The 23,251-nt window shown below is 35.7% G+C and overlaps 2 protein-coding genes across 2 annotated transcripts; one reads left to right on the top strand and one right to left on the bottom strand.

Annotated features, from left to right (window-relative positions):
- Positions 1-115: 115 nt before the first annotated feature.
- On the bottom strand, positions 116-16,630 carry LOC116290295 (mutS protein homolog 5). Its single transcript, XM_089030607.1, has 28 exons — positions 16,268-16,630; positions 15,817-15,940; positions 15,603-15,683; positions 15,393-15,461; positions 15,177-15,301; positions 14,801-14,910; positions 14,535-14,570; positions 13,590-13,672; positions 13,198-13,243; positions 12,500-12,638; positions 11,980-12,042; positions 11,251-11,322; positions 10,947-11,003; positions 10,282-10,354; positions 8,372-8,481; positions 7,904-7,984; positions 7,556-7,601; positions 7,395-7,436; positions 7,181-7,277; positions 6,958-7,047; positions 6,573-6,699; positions 5,649-5,798; positions 5,484-5,558; positions 4,903-5,046; positions 4,562-4,699; positions 4,113-4,186; positions 3,452-3,546; positions 116-254 (listed from the first exon to the last, which is right to left on the bottom strand). Exons 1-28 carry the CDS (start codon positions 16,628-16,630, stop codon positions 163-165), a joined length of 2,802 nt encoding a protein of 933 aa, XP_088886733.1. The 3' UTR covers positions 116-162.
- Positions 16,631-17,935: 1,305 nt separating this feature from the next.
- Positions 17,936-19,786, top strand: LOC116290296 (transcription factor JunB-like). Its single transcript, XM_031697299.2, has one exon. It carries the CDS (start codon positions 18,034-18,036, stop codon positions 19,042-19,044), a length of 1,011 nt encoding a protein of 336 aa, XP_031553159.1. The 5' UTR covers positions 17,936-18,033; the 3' UTR covers positions 19,045-19,786.
- The last annotated feature ends 3,465 nt before the right edge of the window (positions 19,787-23,251 follow it).

Here is a 23,251-nt window from a genome sequence, read left to right as displayed (position 1 = left end):
GTATGATTATCGAAAGGAAAAAAGCATCGTCAGTAACAAGAATCGAAAAGATCATTCATAACAATAAATGTCATACTGATAAAGCTAGCATTTGTCATCAGTTAAATTCATATTTTATAAATGTTGGCCAAGATCTTGCTGGGAAAATACCGGAGGTTGATGTCAATCCAAGCCAATACATAAAAACATCGAATCCAAGTAGCTTCTTGTTTCGTGGGATACTTTCAAATGAGGTACACGATGAAATTCTAAACCTGAAATTGAACAAATCATGCATTGGTGTTCCGCAAAAGTGCATAAGAATATCGAGCAACCACCTTAGTGAAGCATTAACAATAATATTTAATCAATCCCTGCTTTAAAGTATTGTTCCCGATGTTCTTAAAATTTCTAAGGTAAACCTGTCGCCAAAGGAGGAGATGCCATGGATCCAGCTAATTATCGCCCAATTTCAACTTTATCAGCTTTTACTCAAATTTTCGAAAAGCTCGTCTACAAACAGTTTATAAATTACATTGAAAAACACAATTTTTTATTCGAGTTTCAGTTTGGATTTCGAAAAGGCCACTCAACTTTACTAGCCATTACTGAAATAGCGGACAACCTAAGGAAAGCAATAGACAATAAAATGTATACTTGTGGTGCATTTTTATATTTTTCAAAGGCCTTTGATACTGTTAATCACAAAATTCTAGTAGAAAAGTTAGAACTATATGGAGTCAGAGGTATTGCGCTAAATTGGTTTACCAGTTATTTAACAAATAGGCAACAATATGTTGCTTTTGGTAACAACGTATCCTCAAAACAAACGATGAATTGTGGAATTCCTCTGGGTAGCTCTCTTGGACCTCTCTTGTTTTTATTATATATTAATGATTTGCCAAACTGCTCTGATACTCTGAAATTTAGAATATTTGCGGATGACACGAATGTCTTTGGCTCGCACTATGACTTAAGGGAACTTGAAAAACTGATGAACTCTGAGCTCCAAAAAGTTAAGACATGGTGTGACGCAAATAAACTATCAATTAATTATACAAAAACAAATTTCATGATCGTGAAATCAAGTAAAAAGAAAAACGCGATAATTGATCTGAAATTTCAAAACAGAGATGGTTCAAGCAATTCTTTACAAAGAAAAGACCACATAAAATATTTAGGAGTCATAATTGATGACTGCATATCATGGAGATACCATATTTCTTATGTCTGCTCAAAAATTTCACGAAATATTGGAGGGATATCAAAATTACGGTATTATTCTCTCCATTCATCAACTGAAACAAATTTATTACAACCTTGTTTATCCCTACATATCATATGCAATATTGGCCTGGGGAAGCGCTTATAAAACGCACATTAAGAAAGTGCAAGTCAAACAGAATATAGTTGTAAGAATAATGTTCTTTGCTGTATCTTTTGGCGAAAACACCGAAAGCGCTCTTCCCTTGCTAAATCTCTTGTAGCTTCTCACAGTAAATAATATTTATCGTCTTCATGCTTTAAAATTTACTCATTTATGGCACAAAGGTAATCTCCCAGAGACACTTTCCTCTTTTTTCAAATATGCAAAAGATATCCATCCTTACAATACCAGGTACGCAGCAAAGCAAAACTTGCATAAATCACAAGTGCGTACCAATATAGGCAAGAAAATGACGGCTAATATGGCGATTGAACTCTGGGAACAAATTCCTAACCACTTAAAAAATGTTAATGTATTTTCGTTTGCGAAAAAATTAAAAAGTTATTTACCCTCCGACCAATTACAGATGAAAATTTAGTTCTTCCTTAGATTTTCCTTTTTCTAAATATTCTATTTCTTTCTTCATATATACCATACATGTCATTACTCTAATTGTGGATTAACAGTTTTATTGTTCAGTTAAATTGTAATTATTTTTTATGTACTTGGTTCTTCTTCAGTTTACTCCAATGTTAAATTTTAAATTGCTGGGGTCTAACTCGAAAACCTTATGGTTAATTTAGACCCCAGGCTCTGAATTATGTTCTTTTGAAAATTATCTATTCTTTATTTTCTTAGTTGTTTTCTATAGTTGTTTTTCACATTTCATGTAAATTTTCTTGTATGAGCAAATAAAAAATTGTATTGTATTGTATTGTAGTCTTGGAAGGCTATTTCCATATGGCGCATGCGCAGAGTAAACTAGCCTTTTGGCGGGAAAAATTCTCGTACCCAGATCTCCAAGGTAAGATCACGTGATTCTCGTTCCTCAGTCGTAATTCTCGTTCCTCAGTCGTAATTCTCGTTCCTCGGTCGTGATTCTCGTTCCTCAATCGTGACTCTCAATCATCAATCGTGATTCTCAATCATCAGTCTTCTTTCTTAATCCTAGCAATCCGTCATTCTCAATCATCAGTCGATTTCTCAACAGGCAGTTGCAAACTCAATCACTTTTGAATGGTATGGCTTGCCATAGGCTTGCCATAACCATGAACAATATAATAATAAAATGAGGTCACGCCGAGCAAAGTATATAATAGACATAACAAGATGGTGGTGTACAGTGGATTAATGCATAGAAATTCTAGGGTCAATCTTCCTCTTAAATCCATGGCCGATCTTAATTAATAACTCTTATAAATAGGTCCTTTTTCTTCTATTGACTTTTTAAGAAATAAAAAAGAAGCAAAATCAACACGACACAAAAGGCAATGTGGTAGTTAGCACGTGTACTGATGCAAACTTTCGATCATGCTTTGTGGGCGTTTTGAAAAAGATATATTAACAAAGAATCAATAAGACATCAAATTTGTCAAAATAGTTGATATAAAATCGACCTTAATGGAATTACCATCAATACTCACTAATCATGATCAGAAATAAGATAATATATGGAGAGTGTGTATGGTGTCAAGTCCATGCCAGGTGTAAAGTGGGTTCCATAATAATAAAAAACATTCGGTACTCTTACAGCACGTAGACCGACAGTGCGACAAGATTGTAAGACATGACGTAACATTGAAATAGCTTCCCATGAGCTAAGAATAGTTTTCGTATGAGTGGGAAACGTACGGTACTGTTACAGCTTCTTACACACGAACACCGCGGTACGACATGCCGTAACATTGAAATAGCTTCCCATAAGCTAAGAATGGGTTTCGTATGAGTGAGAAACGTACGGTACTGTTACAGCTTCTTACAGCACGAACACAGTACGACATGCCGTAACATTGAAATAGCTCCCCATAAGCTAAGAATGGTTTTCGTATGAGTGGGAAACGTGTGCGATATGACGTAACAATTAATGGCTTCCTATTATCTTCCACTGAATTCATTCAACCACAATGCATACGGTTACGGTACGATATGGTATACGGCTGAGAATTTGCCGTATCGTTTCCCACTTATCAGAAAACCATTCTATTGAATACCTACAAAAATATCATGTGAGTATATTGTTTAAAAATCATTACTGTGGGATTTGACCTTGACTTGCTGGTATAACAAAGTCTGATAAGAATGAATGGAGGTCGTCTTCTTCCAGGTTTAACTCTAGGAACCGATTTACAATGGTACTACATCTAGAAAAAACAAGTACATATGGAAACACATTTTTTTAATTCATTTAGTCAACAACAATGAAAAATGGCTTATGCAATGATTGATGAGACCAAACACAGAGGCTTACAGGATATGAAAAAAATGATAAATAGTCAGCAAGTATAAAATTCATAGATTAGCAAGAAAAAAGAGTGAATAACGATAATAAATATACATTTAAACTTAAGTATAAGGATAAATAAACAAGAGGGGAAAAAAGTAAATTATAATGAAGCAAGTCTTTTATACTAATGCGAGACTATTGAACGTGATGTTTTGGGTCAATAAACTAGCCATCGAATAACAGAAACAAGGTGGTAATAATGAATCATACTAGACAATTAGAAGCAAACTAAAGGAAGAACGTGCGTGACGGCAACTGAAAGCTAACACATGTTACTCAATATGACGTCAAATACTATGACGTCAATGGTAATATAATTTGATTGAACAGTCTGTATACAGGTGCTTCTAACTTCTCGTAATGCGAAATAAAAGAATATTAGTAGGGAGGGATGTTTTATAACAGCTATTATTTCATTATTACCTCTTTCGCTGCGTTTCCCAACTCACGCTATCTTTTCTTTGTAAAGGCTTATTGCACCTGACCATTTCTGAAACCTGCAAAAAAAATTTAAAAAAATAAAATAAAATAAGACGAGATTGAGCCTCTCGATATCGACATATTTTATTCGAATGATAATATGTACAGTCAAATAAACGGTAAATACATGCAAATCATGGCCAAAAGAAATTTTTCCAGTTAATACTTTCAATTAAACCTTTAAAAAACTGAAAAACGTGATGCATTGCCTCTAATAGACCTGTGACCACGAAAGAATGGTTCCGGCATCAAGTCGAGATTGAACTTGATTAAATACAGTCAATGTATGAACACATCCAACCTCGACTTTGAACCATTGTTTCGTGGTCATGCAAGCGGATTCGGGTAAGGTCTATTTTTTAAGATAATTCCTGTTGTTAGTGATGCCTTACCTCAGCTCCTCTCTTAACAAGATCATCAGGAATCCCAGCAAGTCTAGCAATATGACCAGCATAACTACTACTAGCATAGCCATCTACCAAATTATATAGGAACACCAGTTCTTCTCCATCTTCTATCACCTGGGTTGTCTAAATATGAGAAAGAGAGATGGGAATGAATAACGCGCTGGTTAGTCAAGTGGAAGAATGTTAGAGATCATTCAGAAAATATAATATATATTTTCAATTGTGTCAGTTTTGGATGAAAAAACTCTAAGCAAATAGGTAATTTAGCATAGCCTAGAGGCCAAGTAAACTAATGGCGACCGCAATAGCAAGAATTTAGCATCTACCTGGTATTTCAAGATAGCGGTGTCGGGAAGTAGCTTCTGTCGGATGAGACTATGAAAGTGTGTGGATACAAAGATCCTTGGGCATCTCTCATTAAACGCAAGCCAGTGTTTTAATGTTGCGCACAGAAGAGACAGACCATCGACCTGAAAAAAATTTCCTATACCATTATACTTTATTAGTAATAGAAAGATATCACTTTGGGTAAATGGGGCTTGAGCTTTTCATCGCTGCTGCAATGAATTTCCCCCAAATTTTCTTGCGTGACTACGAAACAATTTTTCCACGTAGAGTAAACTTTGAGTAAATGGGGCTTCAGTCGTTCATCGCTGCTGCAATGAATTTCCCCCAAATTTTCTTGCGTGACCACGAAACAATGTTTCCATGTCGAGGTTGAAATTCATGTGTTCGTACATTTACATTATCTGATAAGTTCAACCTCGACTTGGAGTCATTGCTTCGTAGTCCACCACGTGACATGCATATAATTTAGTTATGAAACAATATGAAATCCCAAATGCAAGTTATTCATCCATCCAACATCTATAGTAAGCTAGTAATCGTACTGACTATCCAAACATACCGTAGCTGTTCCTTTTCCAAACTCATCTATGATAACTAACGAGTGTTCTGTAGCTCCTTGAACTGCAGTGGCAACCTGTACAAAATTCCGAAACGCGCGGAGTTAACAACAAGCAAGTCTGCAAAAAGTGTGGAAAAAATTTTTTTCTTAACATTGAACAAGTACCTGGCCAAGATCAATCATGAATGTAGAGAGTCCAATCGACACAGTCTCCCGCGTATGAATTCGAGTGAAGATTCTATCTGTTACACCAATGATGGCTGAATCAGCTGGAACAAAGCTACCGATGTGGGCCATGAATACGATTAGGCCAACCTATGAGTATTATAATCCGATTAAATAAACTGACTGAATGAACTGAAAAAGAACCCAGCGAATTTTGTTTGAATTATTTCTATTTTTAACCGTTGTCTCAGATAAAATATTTAGAACAAAACCGAGAAGTACTGGGTACGAGATTGGTAGGACCTACCGTTCTTAAACGAGTATGCGCTCTTAAGGCGCCTCTTGTTCAAGTGGAATTATTGAGGTTTTTTTTTCTTTTTTTGATTCTCGAATTAATTAGGACCATACCTCCAGACATCGAGTGCTGAACCGTCGTATGGCAGCGCGAAGCATTTACGGCTACGCCGGAGATTTCGGCCCCGACACCGCTATCCGGGATTTACAGACTGATCAGGAAGCTCGGCCGAAGCCTAAGGGAGAGGTTAGTCGGCCCCTAGACCGTAAATGATTAACCCCTTGCTATGACCAGGAGACCAATTCGTAGTTTCGGTCAATGCTGGAGTTGTATCCATGGTCACTCCTTTCCATGTGGGATCCTTTTTGGAAAACCAGCCGCGACGCATTTTTACACTCAAACATGAGGTAAAAATCAAGTTTGTTTTTTTTTTATTTATTTTTTATTCCCTACTGGGCACTTTTTATATTTTCATACATTTTTTCTGAACATGATATTCATGCGATTTATTTAAGTCAAAGAGAGTGAATTGCATGTCTCATTTAATACTTTATGTGCTTTTTTTCTCGCGATTTTTGCATGCCTGTGTACTACATGAATGACGGTCTTGCTGCCCGTTAGTAACATACCTGTTTTAGATAGACACTCTTTCCGCTGGCGTTAGGACCTGTTAGAATCGTCATACGTCCTTTGTCCTTCTCTTTTGAAGTATCATTAGGTACGAACTGATTTACGCAAAGTTCTTGCAAAGGGTGCCTTTGGAGATACAATAAATGAACAAAGAGATCAAATGCGCATGCGCAATATAGATTGAAACTCGTCAAGAAATCAAGATTAAGTCACCATAACCACCGATCAATATTACTTAGGCGTTTTTTTCAAAATGATCTGTTTTTTGTTAGTATTTCAACGAAAACGCATCGAGAGATTCGCCTCCACACTATCCTTTTCGTTGTCTACACTCTAGAGAACGTTTTCAAATGTATGCGTTTTCGATGGTTTTAGTTTTTTTACCTTCCTCCTTTGATATCCAAGATTGAATCAGAAGTGATTTCAGGACGTACGTAGTTGCTTTCTCTTGCGCAAATAGCCAAAGAAACCAAGCTAAAAAGAATGACATAACGAAGCTAAAACATAGTATATTTTTGCGTCTTAAGTTTAGATATGACCATTGACCTGGTTAGATCAGGGACGAGCAAAACTAGGTAAAGGGGTGAAAAGTAGGCCAAGCCCTTACCAGTCAAGTTCTGCAGCGCATTCCATCATGCCCAGAAGTGTTTTACCGTGAGTTAGAATAATACTCTGTAAGCGATGCATGATGGCTGTCTCGTGATCTGCACATAAAGCAAAAGATATCATTTTTACCTATTTTATACCAAAGACATTGAGACATTGATCAAGGTTCAATGTAAACTAGTCGGAGTCATCAATCAAGCTTATCAATATTCTACCTGTTATTTCACACTGTGTATCTCCCAGCAGTAGATCCAGTTCTTTTGGGACAAAAGGAAACATAATTAAAGTAAACGGAATTTTCTTTCTCACTGACAATCATTCATGGAGTTCAGTTCACCAAACTTAAATGTTGTGTTTGTTAGCACTACCCACTAACCTTTGGTACTCTCGCTCTTGTAATAAACCATGTTATTAGAAAGGAACTGCGTAAATACGAGGAAGAAAGCATTTCAGTTGTAAAGTGACCCACGCGAAGAAAGAATATATGTTAATGTTTTCAAAGAACTCAGTTGCAACCGGAATTGGGGAGTGGAACAATGGTAAGCTAAGAAGGAAGTGCAATCGAACACTCCTTGACAAGAAGAAGGATAGAATAAGCAAGAAAAAAGGGGAGACGTAGATTTGAAGAAAAAGCGTGGTAAGCTAACTGGTTTACCTCTCCACCATTCTCACCATTCTCAAGTGTACTAAGGATTACATCTTTAAGGATATGCATCATACTCACTACAAATTCAAGTCCTTCCATTTCAAAGTCCTTTTCCTCTTTCATATCAGCAGTACGTGGGATTGATAATAAATAACCAAGCTAAAAAATGCGTTCGAACCAGTTATATCAGTACAATTAGTTCAGTTATTTTTGTTAGTAAACCATGATTTCCTCATAGTTACAACCAACTTAAGAATGCGAAAAAATAGAAGCACTGGGGCATATCCAGGGAACCCTTCCCCCTTGTAATTTATTAGTAATTTGTTACGATCAGGCGTTTTTTGGCCTTGGGATGGGGAGGGAGGAATGATTTCAGTGTCGCCTTGAGTTACCCCCTCACAGAAATCTTGAACATGTGACAAGCAAATCTAGTTTCCCAAAGTGATGCCAAATTTACAAAGGGTAACATATTTGTTCCAGATACTAAGGGATTATAGTTGCATTACTTCCCATACCCCAACACTCAGAATTGTGCAGTTAATTTACCTGAGGTAGATAGATTACATTACATTCTGTGACTGATGATCTCAATTTACTCAGTTCCTCTCGTGCAACTTTCGTCATGAAGTCTGGAAGGCCATTGTAAGTCCTTTTCTCTAAAAAAAAAACCCACAAAAATATTAAGCTTAGTGTAAAAGGCTACAAACATATAACCAAGCATGACTGCAGCCTGATATGAATTTTGTTTAGGCTGAGCTATGAATTGCTCAAGATTAATTTCTATGGCCCCGTCCACACGTATCCGCAAATTTTTGTATCCGCAATTTTTTTTTTTTTTTTTTTTTTACGGATACGGGTTGCGTCCACACGTGTCCGCAAATTTTTGTGTCCGTATCCGCAAATTTTACGAAAACGGATACGTGTGGACGGTGAAAACGATTCGAATACGCCGCGTGTGGACGCAAACATTTTCGTATCCGCAAAAAATAATTTGCGGATACAAAACTTTCCGGATACGTGTGGACGGGGCCTAAATCTACATAAAAGACATTAAGGTTTTTTGATCCCCACCCCAGCCCGGCCTGGAACTACTAAATTCACAAGTTTATGGTTCTTTACAAAAGAATGAAGAAAGAACATTTTTAATGAACCTTTTCACACTGTTTATTGCGTGCTTGACACAATCACGTGGAAATCGGCCTATCGTAGATGTATTTGATGATGATGACAGTGGAACCAAAGTCATTAGATCATTACCATGTTTCAGCCGTAATGGGAAGAAGACAATAAAATGGCCTGGCTGCTGGTGTTAAACGTCCGTTTAAAAATTGAATTCGGTGCAATAGTTTCAATAAATCGCATTTTGATGGTTTATATAGATTAAATCGTATTCTCTGTTGAGGTTGGACCGCATTGTGCAGCTCTTGTAGAAGAAGATTCACGGTACTGAGTTTGATTGATTCAGTAGCTGTTGTGAAGGCGAATGAACACGAGTGCTCCGGCCGAGTGTATGGCAAAGGTAAGCACGTTTTCGAAAAGAGATTTGAAAATTTTTTTAGACTGTCTTTGATAAATGTGCAGTAAATATTTTATTAGAATTTATATGCTAAGACAATAATCAATAGCGTCGAGATGTAAATGAAGGATATTACTTTTCAGTAAGCTATTGTCAACAATTTTTAGTTTAGTAAATAAAATTTTCATACAATATTTAGTTCAGTAAGCTATTGACATACAATTAGTATATCATCGGTAGAATATGTACCTTTACATATGTAGATTAAGGATGATTTTATTATTCGTTAGAACACATTCTTCTATGTTCTAAAACTCTTAGTTTGCTTTTAGAATCTTTATCGAGATAATAGCTCACACATTACTAAGTGCGCAAAGGATCGTTTTCAGTCCATAAAGTTGCGGTTTGATGTCCTTCATGCAATAAATTCCCTCATATTGCAGTTATAACTACGGTATGCACTATTATAAGTACTCGGTAGACTGAACATTATTTAGTTTTTGTTAGTACTTTTTAAAATGAGCTTCCAAAGTCAATCATATAGATCCTACAATAAAACATAACTAGAAATACAAGGGCGGATCCAGGGGCGTGAATTGGTTGACTAGTCACGGCCCCCTTTGAAGTTCAAAAGAATAAGAATAAAGGATAAGATAAGACCTAAAAGGACGCTATGTTATGCCTTTCTAGGTAAATGCACCCTCCCCAATGCGTTCGCTTGTCATATAAATTGCCTATTACTTAGCCTGTGTAGTGGCCCTCTCCGCTCGCGTGGGTATTTGGACGAGCGGAGTGGGATGGCCAATTGGTGCAGAGGAGGGTGGCCTACATACTTGTAAAATCCAGTTGAGCCTCCCGCTGTAACCGCTACTCTTACTTCTATTTTAAGAAGATGTGATGAGAAATGCGTCTAGACTAGTCTTTGAGGGCATTAACTTACTTTCATCAAGTACAGGGTCAACACCAGGCTTAACCACAAAACGATTTTGCTCGGCTGATTCTTCAAAATCGACCTATATATATATACACATTAAGAGAAAAAAAACAATTATATGTGTTCAGAATGAAGGTTTTATATCTTATCTAAGATATCTCAGTAGACCGGAAATAATGGAGAGTGAATGCTGATTGCCTGGCGCGTTCTTCACCTTTGGTCTTGGCGCCTTTTTATACCCCTAGCGTTTATGACTCAGTTGTGATAAGTATGCATAGACAATGCTTGCTATCTGGCATCCAAGAGTCTAAAGCTAAGACATGTGCTACTCATGTGTGTTCTTTATTATTTCTTTTTTTTTTTTTTTTTTCTTTTCTTTTCTTTTCTTTTCTTTTTCTTTTCATGTTCTCCCTATCTTTCGTTTTATCCTCAACCACTAGCTAGTCCTTTCTCTCAGTTTATTGGTTTCTCTTCTCTCTTCAGTTTTTTTCTTCCAAATCCCCCCTGTCCCATTTTTTATGTCGAATATTTGATCTTAAATTGCCTTTCACTCACAGATAAGCCTATCATGCTTAAATTGACTCAAATATGCCATGAATGCAGGAGTCAAAAACGTCTGTGTATGTATGATATGGATTTATCTATAATGTGAAGTTTCGTATAACACTTACAATCTTGTTGATGAGGTCGGCAACGCGTGGTAATTCGTGGGTGAAATGATCTTTTATCTACGAGGAAGCATTTGTTTTTCGTTATAGATAAGTCATTTGTTTACATTTTTAAATTGTATTAAGCTGAGAGTGGAATGGAATTAAAAGTGGGAGAAGTAGGATGAAATGGGCTAAAAATATTTAATCCTCTTATTTCGTCATCGCGTTCAGACTTATAGTCTAACATGTCGCAAGTCAAGTGATTTCCCAAGGGCTAAATTAAGTAAGCCCACCTTAACTAATTATGAATGCCGATAAATTTTACCTTAGTAGCTATGACAACATCAGCGGGGAAAGTTCTGCAAAGGTCTGCAATGTAGATGGCATTGTACACGGTCTAGGATAACAATAATTCATGCATTATAACTAAGATATTTCTTTTCTTAGTTTATTAGCTTTCAAGCTCAATAATTAGTTTTACTGCTGATTTTCATGTGAATTTATTTCTCCACCCTCATTTCATAGTGCAAATGAAAGATAGCTATCATCGAGATAATAAATGTTTCCGGAATGACGAAGATCAAGTATTTACGTATGTTGTTCAATGAGGTAGAAAAACCTGCAGTGAACTCAGGAGACAATGAACTGAGTGCGGATTCTGAGCCTTTTGACTAATCCTAGTTTTAGACAAAAGAGGATGCAAAAGAAAAAAGAAAAAAAAAGAAAAAAAAAAAGAAAGAAAAGAAAAGAAAAGAAAAATCGTCATTACCTTTACCACCCCTATCCCTCTCTTCTACAAGTCAGTTGTTTGGGTTACGGCGCAGAGCCATTTGAATCGCACCTTTCTACCTAACAAGAGACTGAATCGTCTCTTAGTTACAATTTCGTGATAGTGGTTTTACTCAGCCCGTGAAATAGTTAGTACCTAATAGAGGCTATTAAATCTTATATGCATTGCTTTCTTTTGTGTCCATTTGAAAGGTACTCACTATGAAACTACTCGGAAACCATTTCACGGTCTGAGGAAAATCACTCTAAACCATCAATCTGAAACCTTGTAAAGAGCTTGCCAGTCTGTGACAGAGGCCTGTGCTGTTTTCATTCGGCTGAGTATTCTCTGTTATTAAAGAAAGATAACTACGTTTAATGATGCATCGGTTAATAACAAATGAAAAGCGACGAGATAGGAGGAAAAAAGAAAGACGAAGTGGTTAGATAATTTTCCGAAGCAAAAAATAGAAAACGTCAATTATAATTTTATCGACAAAAGAGTAATTTGAATATTTATTTTAATGCTTTAAGCAAATCTTTCGTTGCGTTCGTGACTTGTGTCAGATGCAGTGTCAACGTCACGTCTCGTGACGTAGAAAACTGGCTGTGATGATCGCGGGAAATGAAGCAGCTCCAATCAAAGTCCGAATTAAACTACGTCATGCGTGTCATGTTTTTCGCAACATGTAGGCTAAAACGACGTTACATCGATCGTAATACTAAAAAAAGAGCAAATCTTCCAGATTTAGAAACCCAAATTACCCATTTTGCAATCGTTATTTCAGCTTTTACTTTAAACTTACCGAAATATTTTTGATGTTTTTCAGACAGTCTTGTAAAGAAGACACGAGTTCTTGATTTCTTGGGAGCATGAAAAAATTGATGGCTTTTTGTCTCTGACTCAAAACTTCTATATTTCGAGTTGGACGCATAAACCATATTCTGATAGAAATTGAAATTGAAAGTATCACAATCATTATTGGGCAAGGTCTGATTTACTAAAAAGCGGACCGGGGATAAATATCGAAACCTTCAAAGTTAAAACTTTATTTATTATGAATATTTGACAGCAAATTTAATATGAGGAAAATGAAAAGGTAAGCTGATTTGTCTTATCGGTAAAGTTAATAAAGAGATCAGAGAAAAGGACTAAAATTAAAGTTTGACAGAATAGGAGGAAAAGTGTTTATTCAGATCGAAGTGCCTAGTCTGAGTCAACACGGTAGGAGCGGAGACGATCATTCCTTCTGAAAATAGTTAGACCAGCGGAGGGGACCAGTCGCCAGTAACTATGCCCTTTGAAGATAGAGCGAAAAAAATTGCTAGACTCTCATAATTATAAACTGGAAAGCATAACAGTTCAAACCGAGTCATTCTCAGTATAACTGCTTCAAATGACGCCGGATACAGTGAAACGCCTTGCCGTTTAGATTTCCTACGAGAACAAACTGATTCTGGCTACTAAAAATTAGATTTATTTTCAAGGAATTTGATTACGAACCTTAGTAACCGACTACCAAGAGAAGATCGTGTTCTGTTCATGACACCTAGGTAAAAATGAAGCGTTAAGATTTGATTTTATAAAGGGAAAAGAATGCCTTTTTTAGTTTTTTTTAGCCAATATATTATGGAGAAAATTTATTTGTTGGCTGACTAGTTGTGGCGAACTTGTGGTAAGGGCGTACCGTCCGTGACCGTAGTGGTGTCATGTGCATACGGATTTTGGTCGCATTTTGGTTTGTGATTGGTTCAGAATTTCGTCAATTCCGTAAGTGAAGGCCGGTGCCATATGCCGTGCTATTTCTCAGTCATACAAATTCTAATGAATTCAAGAGAGTGGGACGATAACCAAAAGACTGTCGTCTCATCTCAAAAATATATATAAGCGGTTACCAAAAAGGGAGAGGCCTTCCTTGGAACTTGTTCCTTGTTTGTAGACAGATGGATGTGACTCTTTTCTAAAGATTTGTAAAGCACTGCAAAGAAGAAAGATCATTCAGTCTCAGATTTTGTGCTAGTAAGAATCATTTTTTTCATATTTCTCATGAAAAGTAGGCTAATCTTTGCTATTGAGTCACATAGGTCAATAAGATAGTCAAGTATTTTCCGCATTCCTTTTTCTGTGAGAAAAAAGTACTATAGAGTGAGGAAAGCATTTAAGCAGCTGCATTAATAATTAATGCAGTAATCTATCCCGAATTCACTTGACTGGTCACGAAACAATGGTTTCACGTCGAGGTCGAACTTGATGAATTAAAGAATCAAGTTCAGTCTTGACTTCAAACCATTGTTTCGCGGTCAGTCAAGCGAATTCGGGATAGGTCTATTGGAAAAAAATGACTATTACAGTGGTAATGATAATAGCTCAAGTAGTTCAAAAAGAAGTGCAGCACCTGCTTAAAAAATACAATTAAAAAAACGCAAAAAGGGATATAATAGCGACTCATGATGGCCGCTGGCTAATAGTCAGGCACGTGCACAAACGGCTAAACGCCCTAAATAATAAATAAAATAAATAAATTGACTTTATTTAACGAGGGTGACATACATTACTGGTAACCCAGTAGTTTCCATTATGGCCCTCCTACAATTAATAAACTGAAATGAAATGGTCAAAGAAACAGAAATTGTGTTAAAAATCCCAACTGCGGGTAAGGAGGCAAACCAGTTGGCTATTTACAAGCATGGTCGAGAAACTGAATCTGAACTAATCAGTGACCAGGACAAATACAGTCTCAGCTAGTGACCACAGCGGGACTCGAACCATGTGAATCATGTGAATCAGTGTGGAATTATTTAGTGGATTATGCCAAGAGAAAATATGCTAATATAACCCACCTGTATGTGTTATCGTCGATAATCATCATATCTTTCCTATGATTCAAGAGTAAAGTGTTAAAAGGTTAACAACACAAGTACTGCTAATAAACTAAATGTTTTAAATAACCGGAAACAGTTTGATAGAGACTCAAAACATTTGTTTTAGCATCTCATACACCTCAAACCACCTCTAAATACTGATTACATGACTGTAATCAGTATTTGCAGCTATAGGTACTATAGCTATAGGAAGTATATGCTAGCCATGCATGTTTTTCACTTACAAAGAAAACACTTTTAATGCTAGAATGGGAACGGGTACATCTAAGTCTTCCAGCTCCAAACCAAACCGTTTCTTCTCAAGATATTTAATCAAGGCACCAGCTGCACGAACCTAGAAAGAGAGAAAAAAGGAGAAATTTGATCTTTTTTGATGTTCTTTTATGTTAACCTCGTCATACATGCACAGAAATAGATAGATAGCACCCACACGAAGGATCTGAAGGGTGGGTGGGTGAGCTACGGGGAAAACTAGTGACTTCCACCAGTCGGATAGGCAGTTAAGGTGGGTCTGACATTGTCTGAATACCACGTAAATGAGCAATATACAAAAAAGTTATTTTAATGAGTGATTAGACATAACTGCCTGGGTGAACTTACCATGTTAATGTTGTCAAAGGGAATGAGAGAACTAAAAAATACATTCCGTTCCATGTCATTAAAGTGTTCAGACATTCCTGGCAATCCATTGATAGAAATGATACGTCTCTTGCATACTTCTAGTGCTAAGAGGTAAATAAATCGAAAACATTGAGTGTTATCTGGCCATTTTGGCATCATTAAATGAGAGTTCAGAGTATGAAGCAAAATACTTACAAAAATCAATAGTTGGAAGAATTTCAACCTCGGTTGCTTTAAACATCGTCTCCTCGTTATTTTCTCCCTCTGTTATTACAATTTTCAAGACAAAAAAATCAAACGCAAAGTATAGGAAAAAATATCTTTAAAGCCACTAGTAGATTTCCAATTTTAAGAAGTATCAATTAAAAATTGTGGGTTGCAAACCGACTATATATAATCCCTTACCTATTCCTCGTAGTATAGCCAAGAATCTTTCATCTTGTTTTGAACTTGTTATTATTATATCTGGGTTCACTTGGTCTTTAACTGTTAGATAATAAAATATATATCAGCGCAACTGGGTGAGGTCTTGTCATATAACTGACAAGATGGGTGACAGAAGAATGTCTTTCACGCAAGAAAAGATAACGCTTTATCTACTTTTGCAGATTTTTCTAACCTCTTTTCAAAATTTCGAAGTCATTGGTCTCCACTATATCCATCATTAAGCTGATTTGTGCCGAGTTGGTATCGTAATAAGCCACACCCAGTTTTCCTCCACTCCATACCGTAGACAGAACAGTCTAAAGAACAATTTTATCAAAGCATCGGTCAAAAGTACTAAAAAGACCCAGTTTTATCCTCTGCTAGAGAAGATAGACTCATGCAGTATTAGTTTTTTCTTCAATCAATAAAATGCAAAACGATTTGTCAGTTCAATAGTAATTCTTCGGTAAAGAAATCCAAATTTTGGTACGAGCCACACCAGGGTCTTTAAAAAATCTCAAATTTTGGTAGAGCCAAAAGTTAGAAAAATGAATCTTTGAAAGACCGGGAACTTTACAACTTTTAATTCAGCTATTTTTAATTCTTAGTATTATATATTATTAAAAGAATATTCTAATCTTTACCTTAACAGTTTCACTCTCTTCTTCATCGTCCTCAAAAAGGCGATTGTTGTTATTGTGAATATTGATATCTCTATCGCATAAATCTTGATCTATCTCTCGTACTGGCTTCTTCAAAGACGTTATACTCGCATTTGAAATGGAGCAAGGATCCAAAGAAACTGAAGATAGCCTTTTTCTTTCAGAAAAAGAACCTGGACCATCCGTAATTCGTCTTTTTCCAAAACTGGTGTCTTTACTTTTGTCAAAAGCTGAAGAACTCGTCGATTCTGTGAGCTGTCCTGGAGTGAAAAAGGTATTTTCTCGTCTTGAATCGCCGGAATACAGCTGTTTTGAAGAGGTAAGACTTCGAGAAACACTTTCCATTATTTTTAGATAAGTTTATGCTTATTTTTCTAACTTTTTTTTATTTAAAATAAAGAAAATATTATGACTGAAAAATGGCTTCCTTGAAATAAAGTTGCTTGAGTCCTCTCCCGCCAAAAATCTTGCAAGTCGGCGCGCGCGGACAGTTTTTGGCGCCAAATATTTGAAATCTTGATGCCTAAATTTTATGATCAACCAGGGAGTCAGTCACAGGTGAAAAGTTGTTTAAAGCATTTTAATCCTTCGAACTATTTACTTCCTATGCTCACACAGGTTATTAAAAGCTGATAAAAATCTCTAGATCCAGTTCAAAACCTACTCAAACGCCCTCTATTTCTTTGATTTCCTGGAACGCCGGGGTACACGTGTGTTTGCCTGGTGTGCCTTTAATGAAGGTCAAGGTGAAATCAGCTAAAAAATAAGAACTCATTTAAACTGCTTTCTTTTAAGAATTTTTTGCAAGAAGTATTCTTAAATAAAGGGAAAAGAGAGAAAACAAGAGTATTAGTTATATGCACATTCAGTTCAAATTTCCACAATTTCGTTTCCGGTACTGATCAATCTAAATATTCGCAGGAAACCATCATGTCAAAGCTTTTAAGTTCCGTTTCCGGAAACTTCTTTAGAATTGCAAATTTGATTGACGTAGTTATGAGGGTGGGGCACAAAGCGTCGCTATCTTTTATTATGCTAATTAATATTTTTACAAGTCACGTCTCATCAAACCGCGTTAAAGCGTAGGCTTTGATTATATTTTTAGTAAAATCAGCAGAAATTTTGCAAAAATCCCTGGTGGAATCGGATTGTGAATTTGCTGTGTCATGTCATGCGCCAAAGGTTTTAATATTTGGCACAATTTCAGAATTGCAGTGTTAAATATATCGACAACTCTACCGATTTCAGCTCACATTTCAACCTTTCTATTATCATCTGTTTTATTACGACAAATCTCGTATTTTCGTCTTAAGATTGAAATTAACTTTTGCATTTCGGTAGGATAAGTGTAGATCTTTGCATAAAACCCCATTTCCTAGAATCCCACTACAATTTTTAGTAGGACACGTTCAATTTTTCGAAGAGAAAATTCGCGCTATCGCGTTGTCCTTGGAAATACGCTTTTGTTTACAGCGTGTTTTGAAGAATACGTCATCGGTATATTCGAGATGTCACATGAAATATCCCATGGGAGACACATCCCACCAATCATAGCACGTAATACCGAATAATTGCACAGACCAGCCAATCAGAAATCCCATTACATCATACTCAAAATTAACTCGAGTATATCTTGAAAACGCGTAGTGGGATAAAAGTATGGTTCAATCGAGTATAGAACATCGTTTCACATAACTCAGCTGATTCGGAAGTTGTAAAAGTCATTTAACCAGTTCTGATAGAATTGAATGGAAGTCCCTTTTTACGAGGACGAGATTATGCCCATAGATTCTTCATCTGAACACACGATGTACGACAAAACAGCCATGAAACTAGACCTCAACGCCACAGTTCGCAGCCAAAGCGTTTTCGACAACTCGATTCTTACTTCGCCGGATTTGAACTTACTTAAGTTAGCTTCACCGGAACTCGAAAAATTGATCTTAAATTGTGGATCCCTTGTTACTCCAACACCTCAAGGATTGAAGAATTCAGCAGCGAACTTATCTGTTACAGAGCAACAAGAATTATACGCTAGAGGATTTTTAGAAGCTCTTCAGAAACTTCACCAAGAGCAAGGTCCACCAGGATCTACGGCTATATCAAACGCAGCTTTTACTCTAAATCAAACTACTTCAAGCATTGGAGTTCCTACAAAACCTGTATTCACTCAAGCACCAGCTAATGTGCAGCCTTCTACAGTTCCTTTGGCCACACAAATGTTGGTTACTTCTGACGAAAATTTCACCACGGTTCAAAGTTATCCTTCGAACACATTGTCTACGATATCAACTGGTGAACTTCCGCTTGAATCGGTACGCACAAGAAATGTTACCTCGCAGATATTTCCACAGTTTCAGAGTACTGGAGGCACTATGAATGCTCAGCCGCAGTTTCAAAATGCTGCTGCGAACTTTGGCTACAGTAATCAAGGTCAGTTAGCTAAAGTGAAGGTGGAAGATTCATTGCAGGTCGTTCCTGGCACACCCCCTCTGCCTCCTATTGACTTAGACCTACAGGAAGCCGTTAAAAGCGAACGAAAAAAGCTCCGAAATCGTCTGGCTGCTTCAAAGTGCCGGCGTAGAAAGTTAGAAAAAGAGGCTGACCTTGAAAAGAAGGTACAAGAACTCAAAGACAAAAACTCTGGGCTTCAAAGTGAAGCGTTCGAGTTACGAGAACAGATTTGCCAGTTGAAAAAACAAGTAATGAAACACATCAATGAAGGATGTAAAGTATATCTATCGGCTTCAAATTCGTAAGGATTGTGATCGAACTGTGACTTATGAGAAGTTATCTATTGGTCAAGTCTTGCCTCCATGGCAGTGGCATTTTGACCGAAAAGAGCATTGTTTTTAGGAGAAATAGTGCTCATGATTGTGGACTGCGTCTGTAAAGCAACAGGTGCGTGACGCAAACAGCACATTCAAAATGGCTTGAAAGTTGGTCTTCGAACAAGAACAAGGAATATGAACAATATTTAATCGCACAAAGAATGTCCATCTTGAAATCTGGTATTTCGAGATCTCTCTGTTGACCAGAGAAAGGACACAGCAATTCAGTTAAGTTGATAAAAGCAATGCTAGCATTTTTTAGAAAGATGTAATGAAGTGGAAACCATTTCAGTGCTATATTAGAAAACCAGTTGAAAACATTGGTTTGCGTTTAATTTCGTTTGTATAACCAATATAAATATATATAAAATATACGAAGATATGTATTTCCGAAGTCAGTTGTACTTATAGGAATATACTTGATATTTATGGTTAAGTGAAATGGCTTATAGTATATCTATTTATTCAATAAAATAATAAGAAAATTAAAGATGTAAACTACGATTCACAAACCGCTTTGAGAATAATTATATTCATTCTTTTTCTTCGTTATTGTAGACAATTTTTTGTCCAAGAGACATTTTTATAAGCCCATAACTGCTAACTATGGCTTTGGGTATCGAAGAATTAACTTATAATATGTTAATAAAATGAAGAATGAGGTTGAAAATGGTTTTTGTCTAATCTCTATAATATATTGATTATAAAGCGAAAGTAAATGGATATAAAAGAGGGATTTTTCCCCCAGGTATTCCATATAAGGAAATGAAATATGCAACCAGAAACCGGAACTCGTTGAAGTGTAAACTAGCGATCGTATGTGATACACTTTGGCACGTCCAAATACTTCCTTTATCAATCTGACAACTCAGAGAAGCCTCCGAGAATTTCCTTCAACGTGGACCGCATGCAGCTTTCAAAAAATTCCTTTTTTTCCAAGAACTACGATGATATCGCCGACTTCCTGCGTCGCGGAGAAGTTAGTTGGTTCTAAAATTAGATATTCCTGGCACTCCTATTGCCTGCTGGTCACGAGTACGTGACCGAAAATCAAAGGCAATTGGCACCTCGTTGGGAACTAATATCCATTCACAATGTAAAGGATATAAAACTTTATTTCTTATTTTGTAAAAAAAAAACCCGGTGTTTTCCGTTGTACATGTTTTCTACTTTCAAACATTTTCGTTTCTCGAAACTAAAGCCCCCCACCACATCTGGGAAAAACCCGAAAATATGTTCCACAGTTGAACGATTTAGTAATGAATAGTTCAGTAGGTTTCCAGTTTCATTTATTTGGAGCAAGTGGAAAGGTTAAACGCATACATGCATGAAAAATGTTGGCTTAAGAGTTCCATCTTTTCACCGCAAAAATGAAATAAAAGAATTATGGGGTATTTATTCACTTCCTGGTAAATATTGTCTTCGCATTCTTATTTAGTTCACCGTAAAAAAAGTGTGCCATGAAAGGAGTTTACAGGAAAAAATATATACGTTTTGTGCATGCAAAAACACACTTTTAGCTCGTATTATTTTATTTTTTCAACTTGAAAAAGAAGGAAAAATGATAAACTCTAGTGTTAAAAAAACAGCAATGGAATTCAACATATGAAAAGGCCAATTTTCCAGAAAGAAATGTTTTCCTAAAACCTGGGATTTTTCCCTTTCCTAGAATACTTATCTGTATCATCACCTGTATATAATATCATAAATCAAGAAAATCCCCAGTTTTTCCTTATAAGTAAATTTTTCTGCAATACTCATATTCATTTAACTCACATGATATTGAAGATTGTGAAAAACTGACATTTCAGCTTCAAAATACAGAAATATTTTTCAGTTGCTATAGTTACACTGGTAAATATTTACAAAACTATCCCCTACTCTAGCCACACAACCCACATGATAAATAATTCAGAGCCCTTTTAGTTTGATGTCAATAACATTAATTAAATCAGATTTTCATTCTCTATACCAAAAAAGGAGATATCCTACGCTCTTAAATACACATCATGAAAATATGAATATTGATAATTGGGGAATACTAGCCTTGGCCTTAAATTTGACATTTGTAAACACACTGAAATCTCCCATCTTATTTTAAAAAATTACGGTTATTTCAGCTTTAAATAACAGACCTGTTCAAATATAATATGCACAGAAAAATGCTTCATGATGTATTTCCAAAAAAATTGGAATTATTTTCCTTTTAAACATTGGTTGTACAATTTCGAAAAAATATCCTATTCAACTCGTTTTTTTTTTAAATATCTTGCAGTATTTCAATTATATGCACCTCAGATATTTCTACGAATTGTATTTTTTGGATATTATTCAATTTCTTATTATGTTAAATTCAAAAGGGATTCTCTTTTTCAATTTTGCCTTAGGGCCTAACAAGCTATTTGCAATTCATATCAAGACGTTTTTAGGTAAATTACATGTGACTCGTAAAAAAGAGTTGAAATATACACAATCACAAGTTCTGGTCTCCAACCAGCTCTGCATGAAACCTGCAAATTAGTCTGCAATTATAGTATGCTTAAAATACAGTGCAGAATTTGTAATGATATTCAATATAATAATCATTCCACTGAAAACAAAACTTCTTGTTTCATTTAGCTTTCATGAGCTTTAAAGTTGTAAGACGTTTGTTTAATTATATCCATTTTATTCCTCATTACGACGAATTGGCCCAACAAAATGAAAAAAGACAACAAAAAAGGCTTCTAAGAAAAATTTAATTGCAATTGATATTTCCATAGAATTATAATAATTACACATTTAATTCAGGACATTCATTTAGGTTCATCTTACAAAATATTTGCTTGTAACAAATAAGTCTTGTTTAGATATTTTATTATTAATTTATAATTATTTATTTTTACAATCAATTGCTGCACAAACAATAAAAGCTTTAATACTAACTATTATAAAATTTAAAACTAAAGTGGCAATTGTATGATCATTATATACCTATAGCATGCAAAATGATATTGCGTTTCATCTATTGCCATCGTAGATTATGGCTGACAGCAAGTGTAGTGCATGTGGTGGTTAGTATCTAACTAAATTTAGAGCAGATAAAGAGATTGAAATACTTTTATCAGCGCATTGAAATCATATTAACATATTTCATTAACATTGTCATGAAAATGAAATATCTTTGCATGTACTGTGCCTACTTTACAACATGGTTATATTAGATAAAACTCCTCAAAATTAGAGTGCAAACAATTAATCCGTGAAACACTAATTACTAAATAGTACAAAATAGTGCTAATTAAACAATAGAAAACAATGGAATTTGCATGAAATTGCGCTATTTAGTATTACTAAAGTTTCATGCTTATATCGTTTGACACAGTAAAAAAAACCGGATTCCCAAATTGGGAATTGTTGGGAATTTCCTTGAATTCCCAATTTGAACACCAACGTTGGGATTTATTGTTGGGAATTTCCTTCTAATACCCAATAAAAAAACAAAAATTCCCAACAAACTTTTTTTTTTCCTGTGTGAACTCTAGCATAATACTTAATAAAAACCATTATTCCCTGTTACACCTTTATTATCACTAGACCTGCAAAGCATCCCCCGCTTTGCCACCATACTTCACTGTTTTACCAATACCATTACCTTTCTTAAGACTTTATAATGTCCATACCCTTGTACTGTACATCCACTTCTAACAGCTATAACCTATACCCTCTAAGGTTTTTCTGCCCCTTGTATATCAAGCTTGAAATGTATTGTGTGGATCATATGTAAATAATGTCAGCATGTGAGAAAATATGCTGAGATAATAAAAATTTAAAAAAAAGTTTGGAAACAATTTTATATTGTTGCAACCTTTTACTGGTTGCATTCACATTGCCTATAGTACGATTCCAACTTAGTATGTTATGAAGCCAACCTTTTTATTATCAACACCATATGTGTGCATATGATTTATTATAATGTCTACTCTTAACTTTTTAAATTAAACCAATCCATGACACCATCTTACAACAAATGTAAGTGATTTTACTTAACCCATGAAACAAATATTACTTGTTGATGTGTAATACAAATAAATGTATGTCAACAGAAAACAAGACTGAAATATAATCAACGCTATTTACGGGCCTAAAGTGGATC

The sequence above is a fragment of the Actinia tenebrosa genome, unplaced genomic scaffold (assembly GCF_029948245.1).
Source record: "Actinia tenebrosa isolate PJP-AT-01 unplaced genomic scaffold, QUT_ActTen_1.0 PGA_scaffold15__27_contigs__length_11533743, whole genome shotgun sequence".
NCBI lineage: Eukaryota > Metazoa > Cnidaria > Anthozoa > Actiniaria > Actiniidae > Actinia > Actinia tenebrosa.
Note: the sequence above shows the minus strand (reverse complement) of the source record. Positions and strands in the feature narration are given on the sequence as shown.

Excerpts from the sequence above, each read along its gene's own strand:
- LOC116290296 (XM_031697299.2), top strand. The coding sequence starts at position 18,034 with ATGGAAGTCCCTTTTTACGAGGACGAGATTATGCCCATAGATTCTTCA.
- LOC116290295 (XM_089030607.1), bottom strand. The coding sequence starts at position 16,630 with ATGGAAAGTGTTTCTCGAAGTCTTACCTCTTCAAAACAGCTGTATTCC. Across the intron at positions 6,700-6,957 it reads TTGGATATCAAAGGAGGAAG|GCACCCTTTGCAAGAACTTT; the intron begins GTAAAAAAACTA and ends GTATCTCCAAAG. Across the intron at positions 4,700-4,902 it reads CCGCTATCTTGAAATACCAG|ACAACCCAGGTGATAGAAGA; the intron begins GTAGATGCTAAA and ends TCTCATATTTAG.